The 17,905-nt window shown below is 39.4% G+C and overlaps 1 protein-coding gene across 7 annotated transcripts in view; it reads right to left on the reverse strand.

Annotated features, from left to right (window-relative positions):
* Positions 1–928: 928 nt before the first annotated feature.
* The window catches only part of trps1 (trichorhinophalangeal syndrome I), a 369,624-nt gene continuing 352,647 nt past the window's right edge, over positions 929–17,905 (reverse strand). For all 7 annotated transcript variants that reach the window (XM_057827381.1, XM_057827379.1, XM_057827378.1 and 4 more), the window contains one exon: positions 929–8,385. In XM_057827381.1, coding sequence (XP_057683364.1) covers positions 6,985–8,385 — 1,401 coding nt within the window. In that variant the 3' untranslated portion in view covers positions 929–6,984. The remainder of the gene's footprint in view (positions 8,386–17,905) is intronic.

Here is a 17,905-nt window from a genome sequence, read left to right on the forward strand (position 1 = left end):
CTGGGCGTCCAGCACCGCCAATGGCACTGAAACATGACAATTGGCAGCAATTGTGATAAAAAGCTGTACATAGAATGCACCATCAGTTTACAAGACAGCTTCAGACAGACATTGCGCCACGCCTTCCTGTACGAGGCCGACCCAAGTCATTATTATATTAAATAGCACCATGTACTTTGTTTCGTGACGGCCGCTATGTTGGATTCCACAATACCGTAACTTTTGCTTGAAATATTTACGTAAAATGAACGATAACTGCCTGCTTTTTGCTTTTAACTAAGAATCTAGACTGTTTTACGTTCATATCTAGATAAATTCTGCGATCTAACCATTTATTTACAAGAATTTTCAACTTAAAAAGCTCTGTTTTGTGATGGCCGCCATGTTGGATTACAGGATACCGTAACTTTTGCTTGAAATTTTACGTAAAATGAACTGTAACTGCCCTCTTTTTGCTCTTAACCGGGAATCTAGACTGCTTACATTCATATCTTTAGAAATTCAGCGATTCAAGCAATTATTTAAAATAATTGTTGGATTATCCAAAACCGTAACTTTGGCTTGAAATATTTACGTAAAATGAACGATAACTGCCGTTTTTTGCTTTTAACCAAGAATCAAGACTGTCTTACATTCATATTTATAGAAGTTCCACGATTTAAGCAAGAATTTTCAACTTAAAAAGGTCTGTTTTGTGACAGCCGCCATGTTGGACTTTGAATTCCGCTATTGTGTATCGGTACAAACTAAAAAAATTGTGATTATACATAGAAAAATGCAAATTTTGCTTTTGTTGAGTAAAATTAAGATGATTCCGCAAGCTTTCCTAAATTATAAAGTTTCTGAGTTTCTGATTTATTAGCTGTTCAAAACTTGCACTAAAAAAAAAAAAAAAAAAAAAAAAAAAAAAAAATTAAATGAAGTTGCTATTTTGTTGTCAACCGATCTAGTCCATGAAACAGAAGTTAAATATGACAAAATCAGATGAAAATATGTACAGTGGTATGAAAAAGTATCTGAACCTTTGGAACTTTTCACATCTCTTAAAGTCTGGATGTTCATCAATCGACAGTCAGAGAACTTGTCTACAAATGGAGTTTGGCACTGTTGCTTCTCTCCCAAGGAGTGGCCGTCCACCAAAAATGACGCCAAGAGTTCAGCGCAGAATACTCAGAGAGATAAATAAAAGAACCCTAGAGTGTCTGCTAAAGACTTACAGAAATCACTGGCACAGTCCAATATCTCTGTGCACACATCAACTATATGTAAAACTATGGCCAAGAATGGTGTTCATGGGAGGACTCCATGGAGGAAGCCACTGTTGTCTAAAAAAACATTTAGTTTAATTGTTTGGGAGTAACACACAACGTCATGTGTGGAGGAAAAATGGAACAGCTCACAAACATCAACACCTCATCCCCACCGTGAAGCATGGTGGAGTAAACATCATGATTTGGGGATGTTTTGCTTCGTCAGGGCCTGGACAACTTGCAATCATTAATGGAAGAATGAATTCAAAGGTTTATCAGGATGTTTTGCAAGAGAACCCGAGGGCGTCTGTCAGACACTTGAAGCAAAAAAAAAAACAAAAAAAAACACAGAGGTAAACCAACTTCAGAATGGTTTCAGAAGAACAAAATACATGTTCTTGAGTGGCCAAGTCAAAGTCCAGACTTGAACCCCATTGAGATGCTGCGGCATAACCTAAAGACAGCGATTCATGCCAGACATCACAGGAATCTGACTGAACAGCAGTTTTGTACAGAAGAAAGGGCCAAGATTAGTCCTGATTAATTTTCCAGACTGATCTGCAGCTACAGGAAGCATCTGGTTGAAGTTATTGCTGCCAAAAGGGGGGCCACAAAATATTAAATGTGATGGTTCACTTACTTATCCCCCCCCCCCCCTTTCATTGTTTGCATTCTATTATCATTGAAATATGAAAGCCTATAAATGTTTGAGTGGTTTTAGTTAAAGCACTGTTTTTTCATCTGTGTGACTTTGACAAAGATCAGATCACATTTGATGGTTATTTTATGTAGAAATGTGAGAAATTCCATAAGGTTCAGAAAGTTTTTCATTCCACTGCAAAAGTTTGATGACATTTGGAGTAACATAGCTAAAATGTTTGATATAAAAGACCCAAGCTAGACACAAATAGCCAGCATATGAGTCCAAAGGTTGAGGAAAAAGCATGCATATTTAAATCCAAACTACAATTAAAGCAGATAATTTAAATAGGGCGAAGACGGGCTACATTATAGGTTTAACCATCATTAAGTAAGAAAAAAATAATGTGGAGGTCACCCACGTTTGAATCAATGGGAGGCGATCCAATGTTTCTTCTTGATGTACGCTTGTTTGTGTTGGTGGAGATATCGATGGGCGGTTCGGCCGTATGCACGTTGCAGGTTGATGCATGTCTTGAGTGAATAGAAACACAGCCTCATTGGATATGTGTCACTTGATAGAGGTATTGAATCTGGATTGGGCACTTAAATACGTGGCGTAAATCCAACCAGAGACAAACATTTTAAGTAGGAAAAACGTTAGCAGGCACTAGGCGTGATTTTGTTCACGGATAGAAAAATATCATTCGTAGGCTTCTTTTTCCTTCATTTTTGTCCTATGGTGTTTTTTGTTTGTTTTTTTAAAGGCAGCAAGGCAGGTGAAGTCTCCCCCCAACCTGGATATGTCATGACTTCAAATGTAAACAGTTAAGTAGAAAAATATTCTGCAGATAAATAACCAAGACATGACTAATGGATGGCTGAAAAACACAAAGCAGGTGGAATGGGGAGGCGAGGAAATTTCCTGTGAAGAGATTGCACAGTAAAATGCATCAGTAACACTACTGAGGAGGTAACCTGGAGCAAACAGACTATTGATTTGAACCCAAACGTGAAACACGGAAAGTTGACCTAATATAAAATGAGAACATGGAGTATATAGGGGGTCCTCGGTTTACGATGGTCCCGTTATATGAGCAAGTTACGGACGGCATGCAAGGAACGAGTTCGACAAGTGCTGAAAAAAAAGTGTCCACTTAAAAAAAATTTTTTTCACAGGTAGTCCCCGGGTTAGGATGTACCCGACTTACAGTACGTGATTTCGCCGGAGTCTCGTCATTTTGTAAACAGAACCTTATTACCTCAGTATCTTATTTTTTACTTTATTTTATAAATATGAGCTATGATACATGTTTTTCGATAGCTATTTCAAGATTTTGGGGGTATATAGGAGTGCGTTGCCAGTGTAGGAACAGAACTCGTTCATAAGCTAAGAACTACCTGTATATTTTAATGTTTTGCACACAAATATCAGCTGTTATCATTACTTTACTAATGCAGTACTACTAGTGCTGCAACGATTAATTGATTAATTCGATTGGAAAAAAAGATTTGAATTGAATTTTGCTGCTTCGAGTATTTAATTCGAAAGGTTTGTTTTAGTGCTGCAATGATTAATCGATTAACTCTAGTATTCGAATTGAAAAAAAATATTCAAATTAAATGTTGTTGCTTCGAGTATTCGTTTAATTAAAGTAGCGTTGTAATGGTTTATTTTGAAAGTGTTTGCATTTAGTTTTATTGATTAGAACCGACCAACTGAATCCAGCTGCTTCCGGTTAAGACCAACGTAAGATAAGTTTTTGTTTGACCTAATGTTTTTTAATGCATTTATAATTTAGTTTATAGGTATATTCAACCGTTTTTTGTGGGAACACGTGTCTGAACCAATTTTTATGAGCATTGTAAAAAAAATTTTTTTTAGCATTTAAGCTAGCGGACTTTTTCTATGTAAGTTAGCCAATTGTTCTTTTGTTGTACATAGATCCTCATTTAAAAAAAACAACAAAAAATTATACCGTTTGAGGCTCAGCTCAGGTATTTTAATTTTTCGTGTTCCTTATCAGATTACTTGATTATTCGAACTAGTCCATCGATTATTTGACTACTAAAATATTTGATAGCTGCAGCCCTGGTTTGTTTTGAAAGTGTTTGCATTTAGTTTTATTGAGTTGGGTGGATACACTGCCCTCTAGTGGCAACAGTGAATTTGACATAACTTATTTAACATGGCTTAATCCAGCTGCTCCCTGTTAAGACCAACATACATTTTTGTTTGAGCTGTTTTGAGCGGTTTTTTGAGCTGATGTTTTTTTTTTATGAATTCTTAATTTATAGATATATTTAGCCATTTTTTGGTGGAAATATGTGTTTGAACGATTTGTTAAGCACGTTGATTAAAAAGTTTGCATTTGATAGCATTTAAGCTAGCAGACTTTTGCTATGCAAATTAACCAATTGTTCTTTTGTTGTATGTAGTTCCTCATTTACCATAATTTTCGGACTATATGACGCACCTGACGATAAGGGGCTACCCACCAAATTTGACAAGAAAATTGCATTTGTTCATAAATAAGCCGCACAGAATTGTAAGCCGCAGTTGTCCTCACTGTATTATGTGATGCTTACACCAAAAGATATTAACCGGTAACACTTCATTTGACAGCAGCATCATAAGACTGTCATAAGACCAAATGAACCACCATGAAGCTTTGAACCAGTTGGCTGCAAAGCTTCATTGCGTCAAGAAGCTTCATTTGGCCATCACTGCTCCTTTGGGGAGAAAGTCAACCTATGCTGCCACCTGCTGTCAACACTGTTGTTATCAAACATGCCTCCTAGCATGCATTGCGGCACTACAGATGTAAACAACAATCAAAATTCACGTCTGTGCTAATTATTTCGTCAGTTACTGTTCTAGTTGTTTCGTTAATTGCTAGCTATTGTATTTGGCAACACTTTATTTGACATTGGCCCCATAAGACACTGTCATGAGCATTAATGAATGCTTATAACAGATGTCATTTAGTGTCATCAAGCAAATGATCTCACTTTTGAATGGATGTAAAAGATCCGACCTGGACATAATGGAGTTAGTGACGTAATTTGCCGGATGACACTTAATGACATCCGTCACAAGCATTCAGTAATGCCCATAATAGTGTCATGTCATCATTATGACAGCTTTATGACAGTCTTATGACGCCGCTATCAAATAATGTGTTACCCATTAACTCAAATAAATCAGCAGATTCAAAATGAGGGGGAAAAGTAGCGGCTTATAAGACGAGAATTACGGTGTTCATTTTTTATACTGTTTGATGAGGAGCTCAGGTATTTTGATTTTTAAATGAAAGTGCAATCCTGCATCGTTTGAAGAACCACTAGGGTATTTTTTTGTATTCGCATTTAATGCTCTTTTGAAAGTGCAATCTTAGCAAGCCTTTGTTTTACATGTCCTCAAATGTATTTAACGCATTAAATGTTCCCAATCCCTTTACACGATTATTCGAACTAACTAGTTAATGGATTAATCAACTACTAAAATAATCGATAGCTAAGTACTACAACAGTACGACTACAGTCAAGCGTTTACATGGTTAAAGTCAAAATTGGAGAAAAGTCCGATAGATTGAAAAAAGATGTAGGTGCCTAACTATATATATGAACAAATGTATGCAATAATTTAAGAAAATAATGGCAATAAGTTGTTTAGCTTGATCAGTAGTGACAAGAAAATGCCTAATTTTATGTTATCGTAATTTAATACAACGCAAAAAGGCAACATTTTTCAAGATGTCTCAAGTAAAAGTTAATTTTACGAAAATAGTTACATGCCTGAAAAACATCCCTGGAATAAAATTATTGAGCATAGCGTCATAATTTAACAAAAAGTTGTCATTTTCCGAGGAATGACAATTGTACGCACATGAATAAAGTCATTTAAGAGAAAAGGTATGCTTTTAAGGCATACTATTATGACGAAAAAATGGCAGGATTATTTTACATACGAAATAAAATTCATAATTTTACATACATTTCATTTCACCTGAACAAAATCTGAATACTGTTAGAAAATCGCATCGGCAACAATTCGTAATTTTACAAATTTTACGTGACACAAGTCGTAATACTGCATGAAAATGTTGGGACTACTTCGTTGTTCTAGGAACGGAATTCCATCATGAATCGAGGACCCCACCTTGTACAAGAGAACGAAATTACCTCAGCTACATAACATACGTACGTGTTGAAAAAAGAAAAAAACATAAAAATTCTCAAATAGAAAAAAAAAAGAAGGCGGGCTGGTGTGCAACACGCGTGACCCCTGAGGACTGAAAGAGCAAACCTTCATTTTGTTTACATCCACGATCGGGGACGGACGCGCCCTTGACCCTCACACACACAAACACGCGCTCACACAGTTTTACACACACTTTTCCATGTACCGTTTCCATAATAACCTAAAGAAACCTAAAATAATGCACTAATTTTGTAGTACCAAGTCCTGAAAAAAAGCATTTTTTTCCTTTACAAAATAACATATATAAGAAAAGTGTATGAAATTGCATGTTTTTGAACTAGAACAACAATATTATTATCATTATTATTATTATTGGATACAAACGTTAAGCAGGTTAATAGATTGTTTTGTTCTATTATCAGGCAGGCAAAGGCAGCCAGGCACGTAGCTAGTATCATGGCACAAAGGGAAGTAGAAAATAAAGTCACTTGGTTCTGTCCACATGGGACATAGAGAACACTCGAGGTCCGGATTGGCACCGTTTTGAACCAGTTTCAAATGGTTTTAGGCAGCCGGGTCCACAAAACAAAATTGTCTCAGGTTTTGAAGCCAGGCAGATTTAGTCCAAGTTTGTTCTAGAAAGAGCTCCACTTTGACACTGTGTGACTCATTCGTCCAAATCCTATTTTTTTTGCACAGCAGAGTCTGAGAACATGCACCGGTTGTACCGTCGTCGTGAAGTTGCTTCTGTCGAGTCGACAATTCGAGTTTCTCCCGTTCCTGCGGTACTTCGCAGAGTGAATTTTATTCCAGCATTTGGATGTGTTTGTTGGTCTTTTTATTATTTTCCGAAGTGCGCTATGTGCACTACGCCAGTTGTTCTCCATGGCGTCATTTAGTCTCCATGTCCTCCTCGTCCATCGGCTCTTTGCCGTCATCGGATGCAGTCTTGTTGCCTTCGGACAGCGTCTTGATACCTTCATCGTTTCCATCCGTGGCCTCTGGGCCGGAAATGTCTTTTTCTGCGGCATCTCCATTTTTTTCCTCGACGGACGAATCTGCCGACGAATCTATATTCTTCGATGTCAAATCCGTACGCTCCGGGTCCGAATCTCGATGTTGAGGCTCGGACGTCAAGGCGGAGTCGTCCTGATCCTCCGTTGGCGTCTTTTTGTCTGTGTAGCGGTGTAACCCGCGCTGTATATGCGTGGTGAAGTCATAGCGGTCGGCGCAAACGTGTAAGCAGAAGCTGCACTGGAAAGTTCCCTTCTCGCCGTGGCAACTCATGTGAAGCGCGTACATGACATCGTCCAGGAAGTAGATGCCGCAGTGCAGGCAACGGTTGGTGGGATCGTCTTGTGTAGCGACATCGACCGTGGCCCGGGCCGATGAGTTCTGGGCATTGGCTTCTTCGTCATCTCCTTTCCGACTCTCGGTTGACGGCGATTCCCGTTTCCGCTTTTCCGTGCGATCGCCGGCCTCCCGCTGGCGTATGGCGAGGTCCAAAGGCGCGTCAGTCTCTGCGGATGACGACGACGGGGTTTGAGGGTGGAGCGGTGTAGGTGGGTACTGTGGCGGGGCGGGAGGTGGTGGAAGCGGCGAGTATGGCGAGGCGCAGTAAGGGACCGTGTAACTGGGCGGGTGGTGCTGCTGCACCGGTGCCACCATGGCGCCCAGGTAGTGGGCATTGTTAGCAAGACCTGCTGCACCGCCCAGGTTGCCCATGCCGGAGGCCGCAGCCATCTTGTATTTGGTCCAGAATCGCAGCCAGTCGGACTCAGGCGTCAAGTCCGGCGAAAGGGTTAGGGGAAGCGGCACGGGGAACAAAGGGTACTGGTACTTCTCAATAGGTGAACCCGGAGGAGAGTAGCTGGACGGTTTGGACGGCCGCATGTACTTCTCGATGGGACTTCCTCTTTCCGATCCCCCGCCAGAAGCGACTTTCCCCGCTTCGACTTTGGCCAGCACCTCCGCCACCTCCGAAGAGGCTGGGTGTGCCGGAAGCAACAGCGGCGGCATGCGGCGGTGGATCTCCAGCGTCTGGTTGGCTAGGAAGGCCTGCGTGGAGCGCGGCGAACGCGAACGAGGCGACGGCTGCTGTTGCTGGCTCTTGACCGACGCGCAGCTCCGGTCAGACTCGTCGCCGTTGACGCGCTCCTCGACGGCGGCGCGTTGCTGCTTGGGGGCGGGGTTTTCGGGCGGCAACGTGTCCGGATTGAGGCGTTTGCGCGTGCGCCGGCGGATGATTTGCTCACCGTTGTTTTGCTTGATGATGTTCAGAGGTCGGGGCGTCTGCAGAACGGAAAAAAGCAATGTTAGAATGCCACTTCCATACTGTCTCTAAGTTTAAGTGATTGTCAAGCAGTATTTTTGGCAGCCCTTCTAATTTTCGTCTTAGTCTTTTGGACAAAAATACTTATTAGTCATTTCAAAATGTGTTCGTCTTCGTATAGTTTTAGTCGACTATTACTCAAAATGTTTACTTCTATAACAGTGGTTCTGATCCCCAAAAGCTTCACATATGGATTCACCGAACACTTCGGAATTACAGTGGGACAAATAAGTATTTAGTCAACCACTAATTGTGCAAGTTCTCCCACTTGAAAATATTAGAGAGGCCGATAATTGTCAACATTGGTAAACCTCAACCATGAGAGACAGAATGTGTGTCAACATGGGTAAACCTCAATCATGAGACATAATGTGGGGGAAAAAAACTGAAAACCACATTGTTTGATTTTTAAAGAATTTATTTGCAAATCATGGTGGAAAATAAGTATTTGGTCAATACCAAAAGTTCATCTATATACTTTGTTATGTACCCTTTGTTTGCAATAACGGAGGCCAAACGTTTTCTGTAACTCTTCACAAGCTTTTCACACACTGTTGCTGGTATTTTGGCCCATTCCTCCATGCAGATCTCCTCTAGAGCAGTGATGTTTTGGGGCTGTCGTTGGGCAACACTGACTTTTAACTCTGTCCTCACCCCGCAGCGTCAAAATGATAACAAGAACGGTGAGCAAAAATCCCAGAACCACATGGGTGGACCTAGTGAATGACCTACAGAGAGCTGGGACCACAGTAACAAAGGCTACTATCGGTAACACAATGCGCCGCCAGGGACTGAAATCCTGCACTGCCAGACATGTCCCCCCTGCTGAAGAAAGTGCACGTCATGGCCGGTCTACGGTTCGCTAGAGAGCATTTGGATGATCTAGAAGAGGACTGGGAGAATGTGTTATGGCACAATTAGTGGTTGACTAAATACTTATTTGCCCCACTGTAGATAATGATGATGATGATGAAACTTTTTTATTTCGAGCAGGCACACACAAAAGAAACAAAAAACATACAATAAAATTCAACAAAAATAATTGCACTCGAAAGGGAGTGGGAAGAAGAAAAAACTTATTTTGTCCCACCCCTGATCTTTGTCCAGCATCCTTACTCGTGGGATACTCCTGTCCACACAATGAAACAGAAGAAAAAAGGAAAAACAGACAAAAACAACTAAACCAACAGACAACCAACTTATGTTGGCTCATTCACAATAATTTCAATATTTACACCAATTGACAAAAACAGCAACACACATTGTCAGCAAACGTCATTATATTGTGACCAGACCATATTTTTATACAACGATTTCAATTTTTTGATATTCTGACACTGCTTGAAATGATTGTCTAAATTGTTCCAGAGTTTCACTCCACATACAGACACACGAAAACGTTTGCAAGTAGTTCGAAATCTTGGCAACATAAAATCTCAAGAGCCTCGCAGACTATGGATATTCTCACGAACCTTAAATAGGTTTTGTAAATTATGGGGCAGTAATTCATTTTTTGCTTTAATAGCATTATAGCTGTATGATAGTTTACAAGATCTTTGATTTTTAATAGTTTTGAGTGAGCAAATAAACGGTGGGTGTGATCGAGAAATCCAACCTTCTGTATGATTCGTACCGCACGTTTCTGCAATGTGACTAATGAATTGATGGTAGATTTGTAAGTGTTTCCCCACACTTCAATACAATATGTGAAATATGGGAGCACTAGAGAACAGTACAAGGTGCGGAGTGCACTGTCATCAAGGTATGATTTCACTTTGTTTATTAGTGACAGGCTTTTGGAGATTTTGGTTTTGATGTGTCTGATGTGGGGTTTCCATGATAATTTACTGTCTACAATAACTCCTAGAAATTTGAATTCATTTACATTCCCGATTGGGACCCCATCAAACTTTATTTGTAGTTCTGCGTTATATTTTAGGTTACTAAATATCATTACCTTTGTCTTATTTAAGCTAAGTGATAATTTATTTATATCCATCCACCTCTTTAATTTACTTAATTCCTCATTTACGCTAGTTACCAATTCATTTTGGTTTTCACTACTATAGAATATGTTTGTGTCATCTGCGAAAAGTATAAATTTCAATAACTGAGATACAGTATATATATCGTTGATATAAATATTAAATAATTTTGGTCCCAAAACGGACCCCTGAGGGACCCCATGAGAGATACTGAGATATTCTGATGACCATTTCCCCATTTTCACATATTGTACCCTTCCTGTTAAATAACTTCTCAACCACTCCCCAGCAACCCCCCTGATACCATACAGATGTAGTTTCTTGAGTAAAATTGTGTGATCAATTGTGTCAAAAGCTTTCTTTAGATCAATAAAAATTCCAACTGCATGTTTTTTTTCATCCAATGCATTTGTGATTTCTTCTACTGCATAATAAAGCATTGTTTTTCAAATTCTAAAATCAATATATCCAAGCTAGCAAGCTAATAATTTAGCAAATTCCTTTTAGAAATTCATCTAATTTCGACAGCATGTTTTATAGACAAAATTGGTCTGTTGTATTCCCTCATACCAAGTGCGAGTCGACCTTCCACTGGGCAAACCAGTTTCTCCTCCCATTAGTTCGAGGACTAGCAGTTCAATGTAAATTGGGGCAAACCAGTCCAAAATCTGGTCTAAAAAGCCACTTTGCCTTGATTTAATCAGCGTACGAAAACAGGGCTCTGCTTGTCTTTACCTTCGCCGAACCCCTTAGACTTAGACTTACTCATTGAACCCAGGTTAAGAACCACTGGTCTATAAACTTCAAAAGTTTTAATCCATGAATAAATAAATGATTTCCAACAATTTCAAATGAACATTGACAGACGAGCACACAGTTGTAGAGTCAACAAAGGATATCACCATCTTCTTGATGATAATACACACTCAGCAGGGGAAAAAACACATTGTTTTCAATTAATTAAACCCACCTGGATGCCGCAAACTGTATGTAAAAGTTTTCCAAGAGTTTAAGACCATGCTAAATGCTCATGCTAACGTTAACGCTATGCTAACAGTACAAGTTAAGTATTGTGTTATGATCAATCTTTAAAGGCTAAAGCAACATGGCCTATCTAGCCAAGATAAGAAAAACAGAAATTACCAAGCAGCACCTGACACCTTTCGCAAAAGGAGCCTGGAGTGGGCACAACCCTGTGAGTAAGCGTGTGTACCGTGCGGGGGGAAAGCGCAGCACGTCATATGAGTGACATGACCAAACACTGCTAAGATGCGTGCTAACTACACATACGATAAGAAAATGTCACGTATAGTGAACTTACAACGGAATTTATGCCGAATTATCATCTCGGTCTCGTCTAGTCAGACGACAACTGGCATCTATCTCGTTATGTCATGACACGTTTTTAGCTTGTCATCGTCATGAAAGATTGTTCATTGACAAAATCTTTTTGTTATCGTTGTCTTTGACGAAAACAACACTCTTGTCATGCAAACTACCTAGCTGACTGGTCAACAGGCCATTCTTGGGTCCCCACAAACACTTTCACATTCATTCACAGTCAAATTCACATAATTCAGAGTTGTCACTGAACCAAATGTGAACTTAATGAAAGTGCATCGAAAGTCGAAAGAAGCTCGTCAGCGTTGACTGAGCAAAAACAGGAGAAGGAGAAAGCGATTCACAGCATCAACTGAAAGCGTTTCCATTTCAAAAGTGAGCAAACAGAGGCGAGTAAAGGTCGACAGAGTGAAGACAAACGGTGATACGCTTCTTCTCACGCCCGCAACTCGACTCAATATTCATAACTCTCCCTTTGCACTCTCACTATGCCAGCGTTTTTACTAGCTGCGATCCTCGCTAATAATGTGTGTCGAGCAAATAAAACTTTTATCGTGTCATGTAAAATACGGCTGTCACCGAACGCCGGGAGGATGCGTATGAAAGCGACGACGGTGGCAGTTGTTTGAGAGTTTGAACCTGGTGCCTCTGGGAGTAATTACCGGACTTTGAGAGATTCCCAGTTGGATCAAGACGCACTTGAAGAGATCAGAATTCATTCCCGGAGAGAAAAAAACTGCCTTTTCCTGAGTACAGTGGTACCTCAACATACGAAGTTAATTCGTTCCAGGACCTTGTTTGTATGTCGAAATGGTCGTATGTCGAGCAGGATTTTCCCATAATAATAAATTATAATTATGGCTGTTACGATCATGTTTTTTTGCTCCCGATCCGATCCTGATCGTTTTAGTTTGAGTATCTGCCGATCCCGATATTTCCCGATCCGATTGCTATTTTTTCCTCCCAATTCAATTCCAATCATTCCCGATAATTTTTCCCGATCATATACACAAGAAAAAAATGAATAAAACTCGGACGAATATATACATTCAACATACAGTACATAAGAACTGTATTTGTTTATTATGACAATAAATCCTCAAGATGGCATTTACATTATTAACATTCTTTCTGTGAGAGGGATCCACGGATAGAAAGACTTGTAATTCTTAAAGGATAAATGTGACTTTGTATATTGTGACTAAATATTGCCATCTATTGTATTTGTTGAGCTTTCAGTAAATGGTACTGTAGCAATTTAACTGTTCTGCCCAAATGCATGATGGGAAGTGCAACCATGACTGTGCGTAGTGGTACCAATTGGTATATCTTCTCTGCGTTGGGAAATGACATAGTGTGTTAAGAAAAAGATCAATTACTACCTTTCTTCTCCACATTACTTCCCACGATATTTCCAATCGTAGGGAGAGGGATTGTAAGGCTTTAGCCAATTAAAACAAGGCTCCAAAGGCTGCCAAAATTCACTCTACTCATTTCACGCTGCCTTTTAGCTCTATATATAGGCAAAACGGCGCCATTACAGATTGAACGCGACAATGCGTGAGTGGGTCGTGCAGCACATGCGTTAATTGCGTTAAATATTTTAACGTGATAATTTAAAAAAAAATTTAATTACTGCCGTTAACGGGATAAATTGGATAACCCTACCTGAAGACTGGATAAGTGTAACATATTATGTCTGTAACGTTAAATACAATTAGAAAACGATTTAATTAAAACATATATATATATATATATTAAAAAAAGGCATGTCCGATATTTTTTTTGCCGATTCCGATACTTTGAAAATGACGTGATCGGGCTGCCGATCGATCGGGACATCTCTAATTATAATTCCATTAATTCATTCCACAGCCCAAAAACCTACATTTAATCCTTAATAAATACTGCTGGTACAATAACAAATGGCAATTACACATAGCAAAACACATTAATTATAAATGAAAATCGGAATAATAATAATAATTCCTGTAATAATGTAACGTATCGGTTTCTAATGAGGCGGACGTTTTTTTCTGCACCTGAACGCACTGCGTGACTGATGTAACACAGAGAGGAGCGGTGCGGTTGAGTAAACTTTTGCTTTAAATATTTTCTTGAGTACGCAGTAAATTGCAGCGGACAGCAGGCGTTTTGTGTTGGATAAGTTCTGAAATCAATAATAAAAACCTGACAAAGCTGGCGATTTCTTTGGCGATGTAACCACAATAATTGTCAACTTAACTTGCGAACGGTGGTCGGAGGAGGACCGTGGAGATCTATTGTTGAGCCAGTTCATGTATGCGCACCCCACGCTCATTTTTCTCTATAATCTGCATCTTCATTTAGAAGGTAAGCGTCACCTTTTCCCTTGTTTCACCACCTGAGCCAACCTTTTTGAAACCTGTGTTGATTTCTCTCACAAGAAAGTCAGCCGTGCATCTGTCTGCGGTGCTGTCATGTCGTCGTATTTTGAGCATGTAGTCAGATGTAGAAACAAATGGCGAGTCAAATTTTATGTCGGATGTCAAAAAGATCATCTGTCGAAGCGATCGTGTGTCGAGGTATAACTGTATATACAAATTTAAGCACTTCAAATCAAATCAAATCAAATTTATTTACTAAGAACTTTTTTTAGCAGTTTTATTTAAAGAGAAAATAATATTAGGGCAAAAAAAAAAAAAAAAAGGCTCTTTTCTAAACAGGGCTGGTGTCACATATGAGATATCGATACCGTTGGTGAATCTGTAATCATCTTCAACCAATATAATATTTTAATTTTGAAATATTTCAAGTATTCTATTTCAAAATCAGGTTTATAATGTTGATATTAATTCAAATTAGGGCTGTCAAATTTATCGCGTTAACGGGCAGTAATTCATTTTTTAAATTAATCGCGTTAAAATATTTGCCGCATTTAACGCACATGCCCCGCTCAAACAGATTAAAATGACAGCACAGTGTCATGTGCACTTGTTACTTGTGTTTTTTGGTGTTATGTCGCCCTCTGCTGGCGCTTGGGTGCGACTGATTTCTTGTTGATTTATTGTTATAATAAACAAATACAGTACTTATGTACAGTATGTTGAATGTATATATCCGTCTTGTGTCTTATCTTTCCATTCCAACAATAATTTACAGAAAAATATGGCATACTTTGTAGATGTTTGAATTGCGATTAATTACGATTAATTTTTAAGCTGTGATGAACTCGATTAAAAATGTAATCGTTTGACAGCCCTAATTTAAATGTATTCATTCTTGTACAGAACCTACTTATTTCAAGTGTGTACATTAATGGGAACCATGCACAGAAAGACTCGTAATTTTTAAAGGATAACTGTTAGTATGAGTTACAATAATTTTATATTTAAAACCCTTTTAATGTTTTTGTTTTTACAAAATTTGAAAAATTAATTTAACTAGTAGGTCGCCATTGTTGTTGACGATGCAAAGCACTCCGGGCGGTGACGTCACTGGGCAGCGCTGCCAAACTTCCACAGTGTCACTCGTTAGCTACATAAACATGTCGTTGGTTCTGCCCTTCCAATTTGATGAGTAGGACAGCACTGTCGATATTTCACAAAACGAGCAGCGAAAGCAATTAAATAAAGGTCTCCAGCGGAATTGAACCCGCATTTTCCGTGCGACAGACGAGCACGTAAACCACTGGAATATACTTCTGCGTGATGTTGCAGTCACGATTTTTCTTAGAAAGCAATTGCAACCCACATGCGTTGTCTGTCTTTGCAGTAAAACCTGAAAGAGAAACGCAACTGAAAAGAAAGTGCGACTCACTTCAGACAGCAAGCAGACAACTATAACCTAGGGATTGCGTAAAAGGGTTTATTGAACACACAAAAAAACACACAAAGGGTCGGTGACAATAGGTTGGGATCATGTTGAGTTAATTATCGAGGGTTGATTGAATATTTGCTTGATTGATTGAATATTTGCTTGTGCTCATATATACCTAAGACATACATAATACATATTGCCATATTTTTTCTTATTTGATATAACCAGTAAATGATTATTGCTTGCTATACTAGGCTGTTTAAGTTAATGTTTAAGTGTTACAAAGTGTTAAAGAGGGTTGGGGTGACAACTGCCTTGCTTCATGGCCGCAACATTGCGTAACTAGACCTTCTAAGACATCTTCAGCATCTTACGTCTGGACTTTCGAGGACAATCTTCCATTCGAGGACATCTTCCATGGCCGCAGCGTTGCATAACTGAAGTGTCTGGGTCATTCTGACCACTTGACCTAAGTGCCCTTGCTTAAACACGTGTATTTAGTTAGTTCCACCTACATGCTCACACATAGCCAACCAAAATCACATGGGTGTCTCCAGCTTGCTTTCCCCCTCCCTTTAGGGTGGCACCCTTCTGTGTTAGGACAAACCCCTAATAAAAGAATGAGCAAGGAGGGTTTTTTTTTAAGATCAATTTTGGTGACTACACAGCGTAATCTAGCATTTCTCTGTCTAGTCCCTCCTTGCTCTCCTTGGCCAAGAAAACTGAGTGTCTTCTCTCCTTATTTTTGGGTAATTTTACAAATGTCTACCTAAGGGTCTATTTTTGAACTTTACAGATCATTAGAATTTTTTTTTTTTTTTTTTATAAATAGGGAAAACCGTTGTGAAAGGCAGACAAACGAAAAAACAAGGCAATGATGCAACGAGCAACAAAGGGATATACAAACTGTCAAATAGCAGCAAGTCAATATCTCGGCAAGCCACCTAGGATCGGTTTAAAGACACAGCTGATGAGTTGGAATTGGATGCAGGTACAACATTGGGAAGTCATCCCACAGCTCTGTAACAAAACAATCTGACCAGCTGCAAAATCTGACAAAATCATGCCAGTTGTCATACTAGCTTCGCTTGCTAGCTGGCACAGCTATTCTCCCAGTCCAGCCTAACCGCCTCATCACCCCCAGTGTGCATTGCGCGTGTGAAATATGGCGCCCTCCGTAGGTCAAAACATGTACTAAATATTATAGATTTTTAAATCAACTGCAATAATATATGTGTTTCTAACATATTTTAGTAAAAGAGAACAATTGTGGCTTATTAGAGCCTACAAAGGTCTGAGGTTTCTTTGAAGAGGAAACTATTTTTACTGTTACATTCAGCAACAACACATGTATTATTTGGATTCTATTTGACATAAAAAAAATTGTGGAAAATTTAAGTCTTAGTCGATGAAAAATTAGACATTCAAAGACCCTGACCTGTGTAATTATGACTTCTGAAATTATTGATGTACACGCCTGCGCCATTTTAATTCCTGAAAAAGAAATTATTTAAGCTTTCATATTAAAATATTTTTTATGAAGCCTTTCATTTATTTATTACCAGGCAATAAGGTCACTCCCGTTTTACTCTGACAATCAGTGACCCAATAAAAATCCCTTCATGAACCATTTTGCTTTTCCCGGCCCACTGCATGAGCTATATTAAGTAATTGTCAAGCAGGCGGCGCATTTATTAAATCAACAATGCGGTTTATTACACTGGCAGCACCTTGCCGTTGAACAAGGCCATCTTAAAAAGTCAATATGCAAACACGTACTGATGCGTGAAATGACTCCAAACTCCACAAGAGCACGTCTGAGGTGATCCACGCTTGAAAGAAGGCCGTTTCCGGAAGCTGGGTGTCGTTATCTCATCTGTAATTCATGCCGTCTAATTAAGTTTGGGATTTCCATCGTCATTCCCCCGGCTGGAAAGGGCCGGTCGCCTCGGATCACGCCGGAACGGTTGGCGCTCCCGAGGAAGCCGACTGAGGTCTGAGACTCCCGAGCAGCCAAATCAAATACACTTTTGCACAATATTATGTTCCCGCAGCAGGTGTCTCAGTGCAATGGATCTTAAGAGGGTACAATTTTCATTTGGCATGTTAACCAGTGGTGGATGTACTCACTTTTTTTTACTTAAGTAAAAGTACAGATCCAGGGGCAAAAAAGTACTTAAGCACAAGTACCGTATTGGCCCGAATATAAGACAGTGTTTTTTGCATTGAAATAAAACTGACAAAGTGGGCAATCAGCATATTTGTAGTTTTCTTTGTGTGGCAGGCTTCCTGCCACCCTCCTCAAAGTTAAATAGTGCACGAGAAAGCGATACAGACAGACTCCCTCAAGATATAA

Source organism: Corythoichthys intestinalis, chromosome 22 (genome assembly GCF_030265065.1).
Source record: "Corythoichthys intestinalis isolate RoL2023-P3 chromosome 22, ASM3026506v1, whole genome shotgun sequence".
Classification (NCBI taxonomy): Eukaryota; Metazoa; Chordata; class Actinopteri; order Syngnathiformes; family Syngnathidae; genus Corythoichthys; species Corythoichthys intestinalis.